Below are 21,256 nucleotides of genomic sequence, written 5' to 3' on the forward strand. Positions count from 1 at the left end.
TGCATTTGTATATTATTCATTATTTATTTGATTATCAAGCATGATCAAACGCAGTAGAATTTCGTTTTTTTTTTTTTTTTTACATTTATCAATTACCAATACAACACTTCACAAGTTCAGTCCTAAACTGTGAATAGATCCATTAGTTAGAGTACACTGACCACTAGTGGCTGTTCAATGCAATGATTCACTAACTATTACTCCACAATACTTATTATAAAAGCATTAAGTCAACTTTATTTGAGAGTAAAAAAATAATAACAGTAAGACACAGAAACAAAGCTCTCAAAAGTGAAACCAACCGGAGTTTTGCTTTTTTCTGTATAGACTTTTTGAGGGGGTTTGACGCCGTTTTAAAAGAAGCATTCACTTCTACATAGATCCATCAATGCAATTCAATGGACAAACAGTACACGGACATGGTGAAGGGGAAAATATGATATGGTATAAACACTTATGATTGCGTTCCTCGGAGAACTTTGCATTAGCTAGCAAATAACGCAAACGTTTTGCGCGCGAAGCCACGAAAGCTTCTCGAGGGAACGCAAAACATTTGCTAGAGTAAGAAGCCCTTATAGGGACACGGTGAAGAAAAAGAGATGGAAGAAAAAATGTCAACGCTTTTGCGTCATCTCTCAAATGTTTAGAAATGTAGAGTTCGCTCGCGAAGAGCTAAAAAGTTGGTAGCAATTTTTTTGCGAGGAAACAGAGTTACTAGCGATTTCTTTGAGTGGAAACGCAAAAGCATTTACGTTATTGTTGGTTCTTCCACTAAAATGACCCTTTGGGGCTCCGTACGGTTGAACACAAAAGCATTGACTTGATTGAATTCCCATCTCATATTTTCAGCGGCTCCATACAATGCTACGCTGCAAACATTCAGTGTTAAATGGCTCACATGCTGGCATCAGTCAAATCAACTAAGAATATGTTTATGATTTCAGGCACTTCGGCTCTACAAAACAGACCAATGTTACACATAAAAAGATTTATGAACAGCCCTTAAAGTGACGTTCTTATTCAAATATATCAGGGCAAACATGGATGAAAATGAAATTTGATCCGAGTAAATAATTATCAAATCAATTTCAGTTCATGAATCAAAACATTCACACTTTTAAGCCACAATGCGATAAAGTTCATGGTGCAACGTGTAAGTTTGATGTTGTGGTCAGCAGCGCCCCCTACTGGTACAAACAAGAGGCTGATTCACAGTGAGCACAGGCATCACCCTAGATTGAGTTTAAAATCACACAGATTCGAGCAAGAAAGTGCAATAACGCAGACATAAAAGCATATTATTTGTTTTATCTAAAAGAAACATTCAGTCATAATACTTGAATTCTGAGAAAAACGCACTATTTGATTGTTTTTTCCCCTCCAACCCTGAAAAACGACAAATCACAGAGAGCGAACAGTAAACGACAGATCATTCCTGCATTCCAAAAGAAGCTATTGACCACAGTGTGTTTTCAAACACAGTATGTGCCACTGAGAGGGAAGTGTGTGTTTGTGTGTGTGTGTGCAGGCGTTTAGTCGAAGCCTTGCCAGTCGCTTTGCTCAGAGTCGTACTCGAGTTCGGCTCCCACACACCGCACGCCTTCCAGCAGCATCGGGGTCCCGTGGAGACGGTCTGACCGGGGAAGAGAGTCACTGAAGTCAACGTCATCAATTCAACAATATCAATTCTGTTTTTACTTTTAAAATGCTGCCGTCAGTACAAGCTAAGCTCAATTGCGTGCATTCGTGGCATAATATTTATTACCACAAAAAATTATTTTGACTTGTGCCTCCATTTCTTTAAAAATTGGCAAAAATCTGGAGATTAATCACTTACATTGGGTCCTATTTTTGTCAAAAGTAAATAAACAATATGCGAGCTAACATGATTTTAGTGAGGGAAAAATCACTTACAAGCCATCTCGGTCTAAAGTTTAAATTTTACAACCCCATAAACCCTAAAACGATTACAAAAAGATGAATCCTGAAAAAAAAAAAAAAAAAAAAAAAAAAAAAAAAAAAAAATCACAGTTTTCACAAAAATATGAAGCAGCACAACCGTTTTAAACATTGATGATAATCATAAATGTTTCTTGAGCAGCAAATCATCATATTTATGGGGTGCCGTTAGTAAAGCGTCTCATGCTTAAAATAACAGCAACATTGTCACATTTAGCTTCAAACTATGTTTAAAAAACTGGTATGAATTTTTGACTGTCACTTTTTTGCGCATTTACATCTATATTTGTCAACTTAGAGATATTTAAAATAGTTAAATCTAAATATTAAATGTTACATCTAAATGTTAAATCTAAATATAGATGTTAAATCTAAATCTAAATATTAAATCTAAATGTTAAATCTATATCTAAATGTTACACCTAAATGTTAAATGCTAAATCTAAATATAGATGATAAATCTAAATCTAAATGTTAAATCTAAATATTAAATCTAAATCTAAAGCAAATGTTAAATATAAATGTTAAATATTTATATTTAACATTTAGGTGTAACATTTAGATATAGATTGAACATTTATATTTAACATTTAGATTTAGATTTAGGCTAACATTCAGATTTAGATTTAACATTTAGACTTAGATTGACTAAGAGATTTAGATGTAACATTTAATATTTAGATTTAACTATTTCAAATATCTCCAAGTTGACAAATATAGATGCAAATGCGCTAAAAATTACCGTCAAAAATTCATACCAGTTTTTTAAACATAGTTTGAAGCTAAATGGGACACAATGTTGCTGTTATTTTCAGTGTGAGACGCTTTACTAACGGCACCCCATAAATATTGGAGTGATTTCTGAAGGATCATGTGACACTAAAGACTGGAGTAATGATGCTGAAAATACAGATTTGATCACAGGAATAAATCACATTTTAACATATTCAAATAGAAAACAGTTATTTGAGGTTGTAATAATATGTCACAATATTACTGCTTTTTCTGTATTTTGGTTCAAATAAATGCTTCCTTGATGAGAAGAGACTTTAAAAATCTTACCAACAGTGGTGTAATATGCATATTTTACCTGAAGAATTAATGTAAATACTTTTAAGAATAACACATTTATGCTTTAAACCCTTAAAAAGCCTTTTTAAGGTGTTTGCTTAAATTATTAAACAAGTTGAAATTATTTTGTGCTGATGAACATAATGCCACACATTTTCTTAAAGGGATAGTTCACTGAAAATGAAAATTATCTCATTTCCTCCCCCTCATGTTGTTCCAAACCTGAAAGAGTTTCTATGTCCAGTTGAACACAGAAGAAGACCGTTTTTAAGATTGTTGGTAATTAAACAGTTGATGGCAGACATTCAAGAAAGAAACTCATAATTGAGGGTGAAAAATTTTTTTTTTGCAGTGAACTATCCCTTTAACTTGAATTCCTCCTGGTTTTTACACCAGTAGAGGGCAGCAAACAACCTCACATCTGATCTCCTTCATTCAGGGTGTCATTAAACAGTGTCTTAAACTATTATAACAAACAAAACTCTGTTAATAGCCAGTTTGGCTGTTCAGATCCGTCACTTACCCATGACACGGGCGTGAACTTTGACCTTCACACACACGTCCTCTTTGCTCTCACTAAGAATCTGCACCTCCTCACACATCACTCCCTCCTGATGGGCCATATATTCACACGTCACCCTCAGACCTCCTGAACACAGATAAAGAGGAGCATCATTTACACATGTTCATCTCCAGCCATTGTACAGGAACGATTTTTTATCTCACAGACAAAACGTTTGTGTGATGACGAGACTCGCACTCATGAGTTCAGCTGGACATCTCCTGTCTGATGTTTATTTATCATTTCCTGGAATCATACACACCATCTTTCATCTATTATCGCAATGGAAAATGCCTAAAACTGATAGGAGTTGTCATTTCAGTGGACAACAGGTAGCCCCGCCCCCAAACTAACATGATTGGTTGAGACAGAAGTTGACATGTTGGGACTCTAACAGTGTCAAAACACTTTAATAAGTCAAAATAAGTCAAAATTAATAATAATCCAAGTCATAGTGCTAATGTTTTAGTAGTGCACTGTTTTATCAATTGTTTGTCTGTCAATGTAAATATGCACAAGTTTTTTTTAATGTTTATTTATTTGGTGATGCCCAAGAGCTCTGCTAATCTTCCTGGGGTCCACATAATACTTAAACATTATTTTAAAAAATTACACATAACATAATAAAAACCTGTCACTGCCGAATCAGAGTCCAACAACAACAAGCTTGGCATATATTCAAGATTTACAACCATCTGTGAACATACAAAAAAAAAGTCTAACACTTATACAACTCCTGCCACTGTCTAGCGTCTCGTGTTTTTAAACACGCACGTATTAACCACTGAAAATGACACACTTGACCTTTAAATTCACCAAATGTTGTGCATATTTGCCTAAAAGCTACTTAGCTGCGCATTGAATAACCCAAAAATGCTTTGTTACCTGTAAGTATGTTTTTAAAACATGGTTTTTATTTCGTCAGCAGATCGACAGCACTTGCCTAAACACACACTGAAGAATCTTTTGTGGTCATACATTCCTCATAGAGCACTTCTTCACATTAAATAAACTCTTAGGAAGAACTGGTCGGAACCGGTTCTGAGAGCCTTTCTCTGGAATATCCTGTATGGCTCTCGTGAGATTTTATTCTTAAGGGGACGTAAATCTTGGCCATAGTTTACTTAGAGTCTGAACACACTTAAAAATGCTTTCATAAAACACACTTGTTTATGTGTCTTAAGTAAAAACAAAAAAAGTAATCATAACAATAACATGCCAATAAACAACAACATAATATAAATATACTATTTACTATCCAATCTTTTTTCTTCCAAAAATAAACAAATAGAAATCCATCCATCCAACCATTGCTCTAACCATCCATCCATCATCCATCTAAAATCCATTGCTCTAACTATCAATCCATTCATTATCCATCTAACATCCGTTGTTCTAACCATCCATCCATTATCCATCCAACATCCATTGCTCTAACCATCCATCCATTATCCATCCAACATCCATTGTTCTATCCATCCATCCATCCATCCATCCATCCATCCATCCATCCATCCATCCATCCATCCATCCATCCATCTAAAGTCCATTGCTAACTATCAATCCATCCATTATCCATCTAACATCCATTGTTCTATCCATCCATCCATCCATCCATCCAACATCCATTGCTCTAACCATCCATCCATCCATAGTCCATTACTTTAACTATCAATCCATCCATTATCGATCTAACATCCATTGTTCTAACCATCCATCCATCCATCCATCATCTATCTAAAATCCATTGCTCTATCAATCCATCCATCATCCATCTAACATCCATTGTTCTAACCATCCATCCATCCATCCATCCATCCATCCATCATCTATCCAAAGTCCATTGCTCTAGCTATCAATCCATCCATTATCCATCTAACTTCCACTGTTCTATCCATCTATCCATCCATCCATCCATCCATCATCTATCTAAAATCCATTGCTCTAGCTATCAATCCATCCATTATCCATCTAACATCCGTTGTTCTATCCATCCATCCATCCATCATCTATCTAAAATCCATTGCTCTAACTATCAATCCATCCATCATCCATCTAACATCCGTTGTTCTAACCATCCATCCATCCATCATCTATCTAAAATCCATTGCTCTATCAATCCATCCATCATCCATCTAACATCCATTGTTCTAACCATCCATCCATCCATCCATCCATCCATCATCTATCCAAAGTCCATTGCTCTAGCTATCAATCCATCCATTATCCATCTAACATCCGTTGTTCTATCCATCCATCCATCCATCATCTATCTAAAATCCATTGCTCTATCAATCCATCCATTATCCATCTAACTTCCACTGTTCTATCCATCCATCCATCCATCCATCATCTATCCAAAGTCCATTGCTTTAACTATCAATCCATCCATTATCCATCTAACTTCCACTGTTCTATCCATCCATCCATCCATCCATCATCTATCCAAAATCCATTGCTTTAACTATCAATCCATCCATTATCGATCTAACATCCGTTGTTCTATCCATCCATCCATCCATCATCTATCCAAAGTCCATTGCTCTAGCTATCAATCCATCCATTATCCATCTAACATCCGTTGTTCTATCCATCCATCCATTCATCATCTATCTAAAATCCATTGCTCTAACTATCAATCCATCCATCATCCATCTAACATCCGTTGTTCTAACCATCCATCCATCCATCCATCCATCCATCCATCCATCCATCCATCCATCAGGCTCCTAAAGGATTTAGACACACTTAAAAGTTAATTTCATTGCATTAAAACTGTGAGGGAACTGCAGGGCTGAAGTGTTGTCAAGTTGCTAATAATTAATATAAAAACCTAATGATTAATGAAATCATAAAAATGTCAAACTAAAATATTTAAGATAAAACAAATTGGAAAAAAATAGTTTACCAGAATGTCATGTGACCATTAAATTACTGAAATATTAACTGAAATATTTTAGATTGAAGTTTTGGAATCTCTTCAATAAGCCACCGAACACCAGAAATAACTTGACGTTTCTTCATCAGCATGTTCAGCCATGTTGGGTCAGAGAGCAATGGGACGTACCATCTGAGGACCCGGTTAAATTAGTGATCCGCAGGTGTGGATTGGGGATGGGGGCTGGACACACGTCTTTCCCGAGCTCTGGCACCTCAGGCAGTGTGAACACGATCTCATATCGGTGCTGTGCTTTCAGGAAGCCCACCTGAGGAGATCGAGGGAAGCAGAGAGGGTATGAGTGGGTGGCACCAGGTAATATTTCGAGTCAAACTGTGCGCACTTGATCTGCTACTTTTGATAAAGATCATCGTTTACTGTGATAAAAAAGTAATAAGAAGTTCACTGTTAATGTTAATTAAATCTTGGCTGACTGATGAAACCATTGTATGAATCATACACTGTAAACCCGAATAAGTAGGCAAAACTCAAATAACTTGATGTAATCGGTTACATCACATTTTTTAAGGTAAAAAATTTAACGTTTAAGTAAGCAGAACTTGCAGATCATGCATTTTAATGGCTCTTTACTTTAAATATTTAAGCAAGCTTATTCACACTCAACTTAAAATTATGATGTAATCTCGACTTAAATATTTTTAGTAGTGGAAACTTGGCTAACTTTAACCAGCTAATTTAAAAAATGCTACTTTGCTAATTGGTGACCCAATGCTTTGATAGCATTAGCATGGCACTTGATGAAGGAGTACAGCAATTGAAAACATTTAACATAGATGGTTCTCAAAACAAGCTCATGCCCCCAAAAATATTCTGTCAGATTAAATGTTCATTACTTGTTGAATATCTTTTTAACCAATAAAGGAAATGGGATAATAATTTGAGGGTTAAAAACTAATGAGCACTGGTGGAAAAGAGAGTGACAGAACTCAGGAAACATTCAAACTGCATCTGGGTCTCTGAGTCCTCGTCAAAACATTAATAACCTACAAGAGAGACAGTCCAGAGGTGCAGGTGTTCATACACTGCTGTCTCCATGGCAACACAGGGCAGTAACGGGGCAGTTAGGTGGAGGGAGCGGGAGCATGTGCGATGAAAAGAGTCAGAATATGACACCCACTGTGGGGTGAATGTTACGCGAGAATGCATGTCTATCTTGTCTCAGATATTTGCGAGTAGGAGGAATGAAAAGACTGAAATGTATTCAAAAACTCACTGTTCTCACAACAAGTAGCTTGTGTACAGCGAAGAATCACAACAAAACAGACCCATTTACTTTTATAAACCACATTCATCTATTAACATCCATCCCTCCATCCAACTAACTAATCATCCATCCAACTAACTGACTAACCATATATCTATCTATCTATCCATCCATCCATCTAAACCATAGATACATCCATTTATTCATCCATCCATCTATCCATCCATCCAGCTAACTAACCAACCGTATATCGATCCATTTATTCATCTGCCCAACTAACTAACCAACCATCCCTCCATCCAGCCATCTATCTATTCATCTATCTATCTATCAAACCATATATATATCCATTTATCCATCCATCCATCCATCTAACTAGCAAACCATATTTCTATCCATTTATTCATCCATCCATCCATATATCTATCCATTTATTCATCCATCCATCCATCCAACATATATATCCATCAATCCATCCATCTAGCTAACTAACTGACTAACCATATCCATCTATAGTTATTCATCCATCCAACTGACCAACCATATATCTATCCATTTATCCATCCATGCATCCAACTAACTGACCAACCAACCAACCAACCATATCCATTTATTCATCCATCCATCCATCCATCCATCCATCCATCCATCCAACTAAGCGACCAACCAATTAACCATATCCATTTATTCATCCACCCATCATCCATCCATCCATCGATCCATCTAACTTATCATCCATCCACCCATCCATCCATCCAACTAATCATCTATCCACCCATCATCCATCCATCCATCCATCCATATAACTAATCATCATCCATCCATCCATCTAATCATCTATCCACCCATCATCCATCCATCCATCGATCCATCTAACTTATCATCTATCCACCCATCATCCATCCATCCATCCATCCATATAACTAATCATCATCCATCCATCCATCTAATCATCTATCCACCCATCATACATCTATCCATCCATCCATATAACTAATCATCATCCATCCAACTAATCATCTATCCACCCATCATCCATCTATCCATCCATCCATATAACTAATCATCATCCATCCATCCATCCATCCATCCATCCATCTAACTAATCATCCATCCATCCATCCATCCATCCATCTAAAACGAGAACCACTACAAAAAATAATAATAATTCAAATCGCTTGATGGCAATCCACTACACCAAAAAGTTATGGAACAACTAATCAGAGATAAAAATAGTCTCATCACAGCCATGGGCGAGTGTTTAGTGTCATGCTCTGACATACTGACCCGTGCTGCTCATATAATGCAACCAATCTGGCTTGTGTCATTTCCTGATCCCGTTCGCTCTCTTCAAATTCCAGATACAGCTTTCGGCACGAGTTCTGTCAATGCCCTCACATAATAAGGCATAATAAAAAAGAAACTGAAGATCTGATATGAGCTGGGAAACTCAGTGTTCTCCCTGTAATATGAACTCACATTCTCAACTAAAGACCATCAAATAAGGCTAATGAATAGCATCAGCAATATCACTCGCTCACCTTAACCAGGAAGTTCCTGGTTGATTCGGGTATCACCATGACGACGGAGTCGTGCAGTTTCTCGTCAAAATGCACATGCGAGTGAGCGGCGGCCGGTTCCTCCGCGAAGCGAACACCCCCCGTCTTAGACGACGCTGCAGAAGAACAAAAGCAAAGCACTTACAGCTGGGCTAATTACACACTGCCCACAGATTTACACACATTGCGCTGAATTAAACATGCTCAACAAGAACCTTTCAAAGTTGCAATTATTCAAATCGACCTTGCCATTTGACACCCAAAAACCCTGAAAGTCTAATACCAGAGATCTTTCATTTCTTTAATCAAAGAAAGTTACAGCAGAGTGGGCTTACAATTTAAAATTTCATTTCCATTTAGAAGTTTTCTGCCAAAATTCATAAACTATATTTGAATAGACTGATCTACTTTAAATAACTAAATAATTTAATTTCTTAAATTGGGCTTACATTCAATGTAAAGTGTTTTAAATCAGTTTTAAAAAAAACGTGATGTTTTTAATTTAAGCTTTGGATCAAACAAACATAGAATTAAAAATGATGCAGACGACAGGAGATAATATCATGACACAAGTATTGGGGCTATTTTTACTTTTCAAGTTTGTCTCTCAGTCTCTTTCACACAGGATTTATTAGGGATTGAAAACTGGTTTTAGGTTCACCCTGTGTTTTTAGGGGACGTTATGATGTGTTCACGCATTCAAAAATGGCTAGATGGAGCGCAACAGCAAAATGAAACAAGAAAAAAGGAGTTAATTAAATTAGTCTTTTCTGAAAGGGTTTTAATGTGCAAGCTGTCTGTCTAACACCTTCAGCACATCCAATGTGGCAATTACAGCACCAGCACTAAAAATATCAAAACTAAAAAAAGAGAAAGAGAATCCCGAGCAATGTTCTTCCTGGCTCTGCTCTTTTACAGTCTGATTTAATAAAGCAGGTCGTCAGGCCTTCAGGGGTGTGTTTCTCACACACAGATCAAACTAGGCCTTGAACTAAAGTGCAAGATCAATGCTAATTCTTCTTTTAAAATCCATTTGTGTTGCAGGATTAGAGTAAAACTTCTTACATTATTGTAGTAAATTCACTTTCATTCAAAAGTCGGTATGTTTCTAAAAGAAGTCTCTATTCTTCTCACCATAGCTGCATTTATTTGATGAAAAGTGTTTTCTATTTGAATATATTTAAACATGGAATCCATTTTTTGTGAGTCACATGACTCTTCAGAAATCATTCTAATATGCTGATTCGTTTCGATTTCTAATTATTAACAATATTACTGAAACAGTTGTTTTCAAAAATGTTGTGCTGCATTTTGTGGAAACCCTTTTCTCTAGGATTTTTGATGAATATAAAGATAAAGATAAAGAGAACAGCCTTTAATTGAAACATAACATTATTAATGGGTTTACTGTCATTTTTGGTGAGTTTAATGCATCGCTTTGAATCTCATACTAACCCTAAACCTTTGAACGGTAACGCTTGAGCTAAACGCTCACATCTGAACCAACAGGGCACAAAGCCCACCGTAATGAACATCAGCTTTGGGGATTTGTCCTTCATTTTCAATCTAAAATCCTTCAAAGCCTCTGCCCAAAAACTGCTTTTATTGTATTTTGGCAATAAGACATTGCAATTAATGTCCTTTTTTTGTGTGTGTGTGTGTGTGTATGAAGTTTTTTATTTTATTTTGAATCTAAATTAAATTATCAAGTAACTAGATTACATTTCCTGAAAAACACACGCTAACACTTTTTCTCATGCTAACCGTGTCAATTCTAAGGTGTTTGCCAGGGCATTTCTATGTGGTTGCTAGAGCCTTCTGGCTGTTTCTTACATTTACATTCATGCATTTAGTAGACGCTTATCTAAAGCAAATCAAATTGCATTCAAGTTACACAGTTCATGCATTGCCTGGGAATCGAGCCATGACTTGCTGCACTGTTTGAGCTACAGGTTTCATACTTGTCAAAGTCAACAGAGCCCACTTCCAAGATTTTCTCTTTTCTAGATAGGATTCAATAAATAATCATTAATTCCAGTCTAAATTCCTGAATGAACCTATGAAGGTTTGTAACAAATTTCCATAATGCAAGTCTATGTTGTTCATTGGCTGCCCGCAAACGTCTACTTTGGCCCTCAAACACTGCAGTTGTAGCTGAGACTGGAAGAGTTTGGTTTGTGTTGTTCATGTCAGAGAAGATGCTGTGATAAACTTCAAAAGGAGGAGGACTTGTGCTGGAATTGATCTAGGAAAACCAACGCCCTCATTCGTATCACTGTGTATCAAGTGGGTTTCAGACATGCACTATATGGGACGATAACCGGTTTCACGATAAACCGTGATAAAATGTACTGACGGTTAGTATTATCGTTTAAAATTTAATTATCATTAAAACCGTGTTTGATTATCGCGATTTTAAAAACTCACTGAATCCTGTCGGTCAGTCTGACGCAGGCGCGCAGCACGCAATATTTTTTTAAATTACTATCGAGAAGGAATGGTGGAAGGCAGTGACCGTGCTCAGGAGATTTTTCAGCCTTTTAAGAGGACCAAATCTGAGGTGTGGTCATATTTTGGGTTTTACAAAAGTCCTGAGGGAAACTTGATCGAGGATGGTCACCCTGTCTGCCGAACAAAAAAACGCTTCAAATCTGCCAAGTCGTCTTGTGTGATCATCACCCGAACGCAAGGCAAGTTAACTTTGACCTTAATACCAAAACTACGTCTGGGAAACAATTGGGCACGAAATGTTGTTTTGAGTTGAAACATTTTATGTCACTCACTTGAAATAGACGTCAAGCTTCCGCGAAGAAAAGTTCGTAGCAAGTGGATTTGAGCCAAAGACGAACGAACAACTTCAAACAAGACTATTATTACGAGTGATATTTTAAGGGATAGTAAAGTATAGATACATCACGTATTAAACCGATTTTATTTTTACCACATAATTACGGGGACATATTGAATTGATAATGAGATTACCTAATGTTTTAAATCTTACCTGTTTATGAATTCATTTTGTAAAACAATCGTCCAGACAAGATATATCACACCAATATTATCAAACTCCGTAAACAATAAATCAACTCTGATTTCATTTTTGCAATACAATCAAAAACCGGAGACGCAAGACGGCAAGTTGTATTTGAATGAAACAAGAGCGCGCGTCCGTTGTGATATGGATGTGCGCTGTGTAATAATGCGTTGCTATTGACGACGGGCATTATAAAGAAGCAAATGCCATAGAATAGAATCTTGCTTAAAAAACTGCATAGAGAGGCTTGTTTTATTTGTTGTTTGTTGATTTTCAATTATAAAACTTGTTGAAATGTTTTCAGTGTGAGCATCAGTTCTTTTTGAGCACTTTCATACATTTTTAACAAAACCGTGATAATATTGATAATCACGATTATTTTGGACACTATAATCGTCGTGATATGAAATTTTCATACCGTCCCATCCCTAATGCACTATAAGCGGTAGACCAGACTGGGCCAATAAAACTGGCAATATTACAGACATTAGTTATAAAGTATTCAAATAAGTGTCTTATCACACATGGCGATCGCACAATAAACACTATATGCTGTTAGAATTGAATGGGCTACAATGTAGCGTCGGCACTGGGGACTCATCTCATGAAATGACCGGACATTGACAGACATAGTGCTGATTACATCAGGGACTCTTTGGATCCCTGCGCTATGAATAAAAATAAATGACATTTTAGATTCAGAGGAAGTCTAGTGAGATAAAAACAATAAGATGGTGTCGCCAAGATACTTCACAATCACACTCAAACTGGCTGCAATAAAAATGTACATTTACATTTCATCCAAAGTAAAGTGCGAATGAAGAGCATCACCAACAATTTGTCATAAGAGCACAATGCCAAGTTTAGAGTATGAGAATGATCATCACACAAACTGGAGGAGAAGTGAAATGCAGAAAAGAGAAGAAAGAGCCATTTTAAGAGAACTATATTTGAGTATATTTGAGTAGGAGTATATTTTACAAATAAAAAAAAGATATGAATCTGTAGGGTCAGTGTTGGCCCTGTTTGCCTGCAGCTGTGGCACTGAGGTAAAATTACACATAATGTAATGTAATCTGCATGGGACAGGACGACATTTGTATGAGTGATCATGTAATTGACCTCATTACAGAGGTTATGGGACTCCAACAGTTTGCCAAATGTAGAGACTATAAACACTCTCACACATGACTAACAGACCTGCCAACTGGTGTCTCATGGTCTAGATGACCAACAGAGGATATACACAGCATTAAAATACTACTATCCTGGAATGGAGAAATCTAGATTTAAACATCATAGAGACATTCATATAAATTTTTACCTTACAGTTACTGTATATCTGGCCTCTAGTTCATAAACGCCAGAGGAAAACTGGCCCCTGACTGAGCCTGGGTTCTCCCAAGGTTTTTATTTTCTTTGGGTTTTATTTTCATTGGGTCACCTGATGGAGTTTTAGGACACCATTGGGTCACCTGACGGAGTTTTAGGACACCACTGGGTCACCTGATGGAGTTTAAGGACACCATTAGGTCACCTGATGGAGTTTTAGGACACCATTGGGTCACTTGATGGAGTTTTAGGACACCATTGGGTCACCTGATGGAGTTTTAGGACACCACTGGGTCACCTGATGGAGTTTTAGGACACCACTGGGTCACCTGATGGAGTTTAAGGACACCATTAGGTCACCTGATGGAGTTTTAGGACACCATTGGGTCACCTGATGGAGTTTTAGGACACCATTGGGTCACCTGATGGATTTTTAGGACACCATGGGGTCACCTGATGGAGTTTTAGGACACCATTGGGTCACCTGATGGAGTTTTTGGACACCATTGGGTCACCTGATGGAGTTTTAGGACACCACTGGATCACCTGATGGAGTTTTAGGACACCACTGGATCACCTGATGGAGTTTTATGACACCATTGGGTCACCTGATGGTGTTTTAGGACAGCATTGGGTCATCTGATGGCATTTTAGGACACCATTGGGTCACCTGATGGCGTTTTTGGACACCATTGGGTCACCTGATGGAGTTTTATGACAGCTTTGGGTCACCTGATGGCATTTTAGGACAGCATTGGGTCACCTGATTGGCGTTTTAGGACACCATTGGGTCACCTGATGGCGTTTTTGGACACCATTGGGTCACCTGATGGAGTTTTATGACAGCATTGGGTCACCTGATGATGTTTTAGGACAGCATTGGGTCACCTGATGGCATTTAAGGATAGCATTGGGTCACCTGATGGCGTTTTTGGACAGCATTGGGTCACCTGATGGCATTTAAGGACAGCATTGGGTCACCTGATGGCGTTTTAGGACACCATTGGGTCACTTGATGGCGTTTTAGGACACCATTGGGTCACCTGATGGCGTTTTAGGACACCATTGGGTCACCTGATGGCGTTTTAGGACACCATTGGGTCACCTGATGGCGTTTTAGGACACCATTGGGTCACCTGATGGCGTTCTAGGACACCATTGGGTCACTTGATGGAGTTGTTCGGTTCCTTGCCACTGTTGCCTTTGGCTTGCTTGCTACACAAGTAGGGCCAGAGGAGTTCATGTATTTATGTCCATGACTTTCAAGGCCCAAATTTCTGATAAACGCCTGAAAAGGTGAATTGGTCTAAATAATTTTTGTTCTTTATGTAAATAATCTAAAAGCAATTTGAAAGCAGAAATGCTGCAGTCTGGCAGGGACCAGAGATCGACAGACTCTCCATCAAGTGAACGCTCAGTGGTGCCGTATAGAGGTTTAGATTATGAACCTCATCTAAAACTTCACACCGTAGCCATGGCAACAACGAGAAAATCTGGCCCTTGAGGAACACGACATTTCCTAAAAGCTGTTCTGGGGTCAGTTTTGTGCTTTAATACACAACCACACAGCCTCGAGCCGGCTGGGATTGGAAGATGCTTTGTGAATGTCGCACAGCTGCCTGAGCTGAAGAAACCGTAGATGTTCTGGTGCAACAATACACAGCATGACAGAGCCTCTGCCTTCATCCAAAATGAAACTTTATCGCATTCATACACAAAAACAAAATGGAGGCCATCTTTGTGCCTCCAGGATGGATTGATTACCACAATAAGTGGTGGAAAGACAGCAGCCAGACATTATCTTTCGGGAGTTTTTTCCGACGGTTTCGCAGACAGACGTGAAAACAGACACGAGCTCTTTCTTGCACATTTCCTGATGATCAGAAACAGCCCACATGTTTAGCAACTGCTGAGTCACCACCAACTGAGCAAGAATTCATTATTGTTCTTGCTTTATTAAAATCTCTGAAGCCTCATTCCTGAGACTGAAAAGCCAGCAGGTTGTCAAAACTCATGATAAGCAGATTGACATTTTTGAAAGGCAGTTTAAAGTCAGTGTGGTGGGAATCGGGATTATTTATTTATTTTTTAAACACATTCAACTTCCTAAAAAGCATTTTTAAAATTTGTCATATTCAAAAGTTTGAGTTTGTAATGTTTTTGAAAGAACTCTCTTATGCTCACCAAGACTGAATTATTTGACAAAAAATGTAATATTGTGAAATGTTATAAAAATTTAAAATAACAATTTGTTATTTGTACGGAAGAGGATTAGGGCCAAGCAATAATAAAAAATAAAATCATCTGGAGATTAAAGTCATTATAATGTGAAATTAAACTAGTTAAATTTCGAGAAAAAAAGTTGAAATACAATCTTGAGAATAAACTCATTAAATATCAAGAATAAAGTCGTGTTTCGAGAAAAAAAAACGTGTTAAATTTCGAGAAAAAAAAGTCTAAATACAATCTTGAGAATAAAGTCATTAAATAGAAGTTTTTTTTCTCGCAACACGACTATTCTCGAAAATTAATGAGTTTATTCTCAAGATTGTATTTCGAGTTTTATTTCTCTAAACACAACTTTATTCTCGAAAAATTATGAGTTTATTCTCAAGATTGTATTTCGAGTTTTTTTCTTAAAACACAATGACTTTATTCTCGATATTTAATGAGTTTATTCTCAAGACTGTATTTCGAGTTTTTTTTCTCGAAAAACTATTACTTTATTCTCGATATTTAGTGAGTATATTCTCAAGATTGTATTTCAAGTTTTTTTCTCAAAAAAACAATTACTTTATTCTCGATATTTAATGAGTTTATTCTCAAGATTGTATTTCGAGTTTTTTTTGCAACACAACGACTTTATTCTCGAAAATTAATGAGTTTAATCTCAAGATTGTATTTCGACTTTTTTTTCCTCAAAATTTAACGAGTTTAATTTCGCATTATAATGACTTTAATCTCGAGATGTTTTTATTTTTTATTATTGCTTGGTCCTAATCCTCTTCCGTATATTTGCAAGAAACTGATTTAAAAAACATTCAGGGTTCTTTAAAGAACAGAATTTTTTTTTTTTATGAAAAAGAAATCTTTTGTAACATTAGAAATGTAATTTACTGTCACTTTAATGCATAAACCGCAAAAACGCAAAACCGAAGCAGCATAAATAATTAATGTTAACGTTCATTTATATATTCAGCAGTGGAGCGGTATATACAGCATGTGATAAATGGAAGTGAGTTTCTTTACCCCCAGAAAAGAAAAAGTTCACATTTGATTTATGGCCAATTTGACGATTTAAACGTAAAACTGCTGTAAAAAAAAAAAAAGAAGAAAACCTTCAGCTGTGAGTGTGTAAAAGACAGACACACACCTTTCTTAGCAGTGGCCATTCTGGCATCAATCTGGACCGAAAGCAGGATAAGCTTGTGTTACGACCTCATCGTAGATATCATCTGACCTCAAAACAACCCTGAGAGACAAAGCAGAACAACAAAAAAAGAAGTCAATAAACAGAAGCTGATAGAAAAAAACAATTGTGTATAGATGGATTTTTTAAAAACTAGAGAGGGGGAATAATACTCTTCTAAAGCAGTTAAGAGGCTTTCATTGCTTTTGTTAAAGGAGCATTGCGTAAGTTCTCAAATTTCTAACCGTTACTGACACCGGTGGCCATTGGAGAAACTGCAGCCAGTCTCATGCTCGTTCTCGGTGCGCACGCTATTGTTTGACAGCACGGGTCTGTTTTTATACCCAGCGCTGACCGGAGCACAATAAGAGAAACTCAAAGCCTTGATCATTTAACACTTCAGCACGATCATCTCAGTGCGTGTTTACTGCTATGACCCTCGTGGTCTGACTACCCAATAAACATGCAACATGAAATGGCGTATTGATCAACGCAACATGTGCTAAAACTTAAACCTACTTTCCTCAAGCTCAGTTTCCAAGATTGCCAAAGCATTTCTCAAGCCATGACCGTGTCCATATTCTCCTCTTTCACTTCTTCCTATTTTTCAGCACTTAAAAACCTCAATTGCCAAAGTCTGATTTGTTCACCACTAGCTCACGCTAATGACGTTTTATTCTTCTATGTTAACTTCATCGTACAGTCTACATGCATGTCATACCTGAGATTATTAGATGCATGTCGTTTAGTGTGAATTGCATTGATCTTTGATTGCCTTCCAACTTCCAGATGCTGTTTGAACAGTCAGTGTTTTAAGTTTTAGTCTTTGTCTTTCAATTTCTCCACCCATATTCCTCTGGGTGATGAAAGTGCCTTTATCGGATCTCGATAAAGGAAACCGCTGTGACTGGAATGAAAGAATATGGAGGGACTTTCTAATTCACCAGGGAGCTGAGAAACCCGCTATAGCCTAATCTGCAGGAGAGAGAGGGAGAGAGAGAGAGAGAGAGACAAACCTGTGCAGTATCGTTCACTAAAACCTTCCACTCTTCTGTCAAACACACACTGCAAGAAGCAGGGTGTCAAGATGTTAAATGCACATCAGAGAGAAGAAAGCTTGATGACGTAATTAAGTGGCAGAGAGCTCAGATCATCATAACCACAGCAGACATTCAGCACTGGAACGTACAAGAAAAATCTCATTGCTATTCTCATTATGACAAAACACCCAATAGTAGCCATTTAAGAACGATTGTTCCTGCCCGTTCATCCGAATAATGAAAGATTAGAGAAACTGCAGAAGGGAAAAAACAATAAAGTAAATAACGTGTTACTTTTCTAAGCAATCATCCTAACATTTTCCCCCTTAGCAACCACATAGCAACACAGTGGCATTGTAGCAGTGACTAATGGCGCTTTACCACTGCATAGTACGGTACGGTTCGGCTCAGTACGCTTCGACTCGGCGCGGAACAGTTCGGATCGCTTTGCGTTTCCACCGCAGTAGTACCCCTTCAAAGTGTGTGGGACTGATCGTTATTTGCGCGCGCCTCTACTGCCATGACATCATCTTAAAAGCGCCACATTTTCAAACCCACAACACAGGAACAATGGAGACTATCGAGGGGATGGTGTTCCTGATTCTCGGTATGTGGTTGTTTTTAACTGACGGAAAAATGTGTTTAAAATGAGGCTGATGGCAGCAAAACAAAAATACTGATAAAAAAAGTGTCTCGTGTCTCGTGTCGCAAATCCAATGACGCTAGTAGTGACGATTCTGTCTGACCAATCAGTGATCTGCAGTGTTTCACGTCACATTTTAGTACCGGTACGGTACGCTTGGAACCTCAACAGACCAGGTACCATTTAAAGCGACCTGAAGCGAACCGTACTGTACCGTACCATGCAGTGGAAAAGCACCACAAGTGAGCCGTACCGAACCGTACCGTACTATGCAGTGGAAAAGCGCCTTTATGCATGGGCCGAACACCACCACATTTTCTTATGAGCGTAAAATTTGTATTTATGCACTGCATTTGGTGCACACTAGGGGTGTCACGATTTCGATATTAAATCGAAATCGATCGAAATTAATTCAATGGTATCGAAATCGAAATAAAAAATGGTATCGTTGATACTGCCACGCCCCATGTCGCGTCCGTGATGGAAAGTTCGGATCGTTTTACTGACTCTATTGTTCAATCTCGTTCATCAAAATTAACTAAACTTTTTTTCTAGTCATTTCAGGGGCTTTAAATGTTATACTATTAAGTTATGTTACTTGTTTTTGTTATATTTTAAATTTGGCAATGGTGCAGTGTACATTGTGAACAAATTTATATTGCATAATGCATAAATGTGTAGTCTAAAAATTGCATAGCAATCTGCGCTTTACATTTTTTTTTTTAAATCGAGAATCGAATCGAATCGTGACCTTAGAATCGATAACTTAATCGAATCGAGGATTTGGAGAATCGTGACACCCCTAGTGCACACCGAGGTGAAGTTATTGTACCAAATGCAATAACTGTTTTTTTTTTTGTATACCAAATGCAATAAACTTGTATTTAATACACCAAATGCAATGGCTAATTCTTTTATGCACCAAATGCAATAAATACTTTTATGCACAAGATGCAATCGTATTTTCTGTGCATCAAATGCAATAACTCATTTTTATCGTGCACCTATGCAATAACCATTTATGCACCAAGCACAGATTCATTTTGTGCCGTAAATGTTATAAGTATTGTGCACCAAATGTATTACACATTTTAAGCACTAAATGCATTAACAATTTTGTGCACAAAAACTGCAATAAATTATTGTGTGCAATCAATGCAGCAATTATTACATTTGATGCACAACGTTTTTAGTTATTAGCTAATATTTCGGTGCTCCATATGCAATAATTAAATCATACTTTTCAAAGGGTGTGGTTGCTAATCCCAAAGTCCACAAAAATGCTATCCTTGACTCACTCAGTCTTTTTACTCTAATATTATATATTATAATAGACCCAAACTGAAGTTGAAGATGCAAGGAAAAATATAATGTAGAAACTACAGTAAAAAAGAGAAAAAAAACATGCAGCTTTGGTTGGGTGTGCCCCCTTGGTCTATATTCACAAATGACTTGATAATTTAGAAAAAGAAGTGCAGAAATAATAAACAATTGCACACACACTCCGATATAAAAGCACAGATTTCCCTCCATCACACACTTCTGCTGAAGTGTCAACACAAGCGCTGCCACAGATATGAAGCAGTTACAGTCTGTACTAACATGGCACATGAGAGAAAACTGGGTCAGTGTCTCATATGGACTGATTTATATGCACATGTTCACCATTTACAACAAAAACATGCTCGGCGTGCATCTTAATCCTGAAAGCCATCTGGAAAAACACGAAACCCAGGAGAATCTGCCGTGGCTTGCTGTCATCATGCATTCTTCGCTAATGGTACACCATAATTATCCTGAGGCAAAATACTTTGAGAAGAATGAGCCCTAACCTGAAATTATAGGTTGCAAGTGGCATATTATAAAAGTAAATCAAGCTCAATGGCGTTCAGTCTGTTGCATTACAAAGTGCTTGATGAAGCTTTCAACCCCAGCTTGATGTTGAGACAGAAACGCTGCTCTGTTAAACAATGAAACACTGACTTCTGTCGCGTTTAAAGCTGAGCTGATGGAAAGAGAGCGATGCTTGGTGGATCCTCTTCTGATAGTCGCACACAAACTTATGCAACATCGATCATTTTTAAAAGGAAATGGCTTGACATACTCACTTGTTCTCACTGATAATGGATTCTGCTGTGGATTACAGTCTATAACTTCTCGAGATGTTGCAGAAATGAAACAAAACCCAAACCTCCAGTCAGAACAACCCAACCGCTGGTCTGCGAGTGACTGATCCACTTCACACACACACACACACACACACACTTAACAGAGGCGTAACTTCCGCGTTAATCACGTGGTTTCTGCTGTTTTACTGTGTGTTAACAACGCCCGAGTTGTGAATTTAATGCTGGGGATTTTTAATCATAACACCAGTGTTGTAGTACTCGAGACTCGTCTCGGACTCGCTCTCGAGACCATATTTTAATGGTCTTGATCTTGTCATGGACTCGTGTGCATTTGGACTCGGAATTGACTCGTACT

General features: G+C 37.5%; 1 protein-coding gene across 2 annotated transcripts; it reads right to left on the reverse strand.

The window, feature by feature from the left end:
* On the reverse strand, nucleotides 1–21,038 carry adisspb (adipose secreted signaling protein b). 2 transcript variants are annotated; one of them, XM_089130964.1, is made up of 7 exons: nucleotides 20,881–21,033; nucleotides 17,811–18,064; nucleotides 17,054–17,152; nucleotides 9,297–9,430; nucleotides 6,660–6,798; nucleotides 3,554–3,679; nucleotides 1–1,633 (listed from the first exon to the last, which is right to left on the reverse strand). In XM_089130964.1, the coding sequence occupies exons 3-7, from the start codon at nucleotides 17,070–17,072 to the stop codon at nucleotides 1,533–1,535; spliced, it is 519 nt and encodes a 172-aa protein (XP_088987090.1). In that variant the 5' UTR covers nucleotides 17,073–17,152; nucleotides 17,811–18,064; nucleotides 20,881–21,033; the 3' UTR covers nucleotides 1–1,532. The 2 variants fall into 2 exon arrangements, with proteins under 2 accessions (XP_088987090.1, XP_088987089.1); XM_089130963.1 differs by lacking the exon at nucleotides 17,811–18,064 and having other exon boundaries at nucleotides 20,881–21,038.
* Between the last annotated feature and the right edge of the window lie 218 nt (nucleotides 21,039–21,256).

Source organism: Pimephales promelas, chromosome 1 (genome assembly GCF_988280905.1).
Source record: "Pimephales promelas chromosome 1, fPimPro1.hap1.1, whole genome shotgun sequence".
Lineage (NCBI taxonomy): Eukaryota > Metazoa > Chordata > Actinopteri > Cypriniformes > Leuciscidae > Pimephales > Pimephales promelas.

What these genes read in the sequence shown, in the direction of transcription:
- adisspb (XM_089130963.1), bottom strand. An exon ending in CCAGGAACTTCCTGGTTAAG is followed by an intron (nt 6,799 to 9,296) that starts GTGAGCGAGTGA and finishes CGATCTCCTCAG; the next exon opens with GTGGGCTTCCTGAAAGCACA. An exon ending in TTTAACCGGGTCCTCAGATG is followed by an intron (nt 3,680 to 6,659) that starts GTACGTCCCATT and finishes ATCTGTGTTCAG; the next exon opens with GAGGTCTGAGGGTGACGTGT.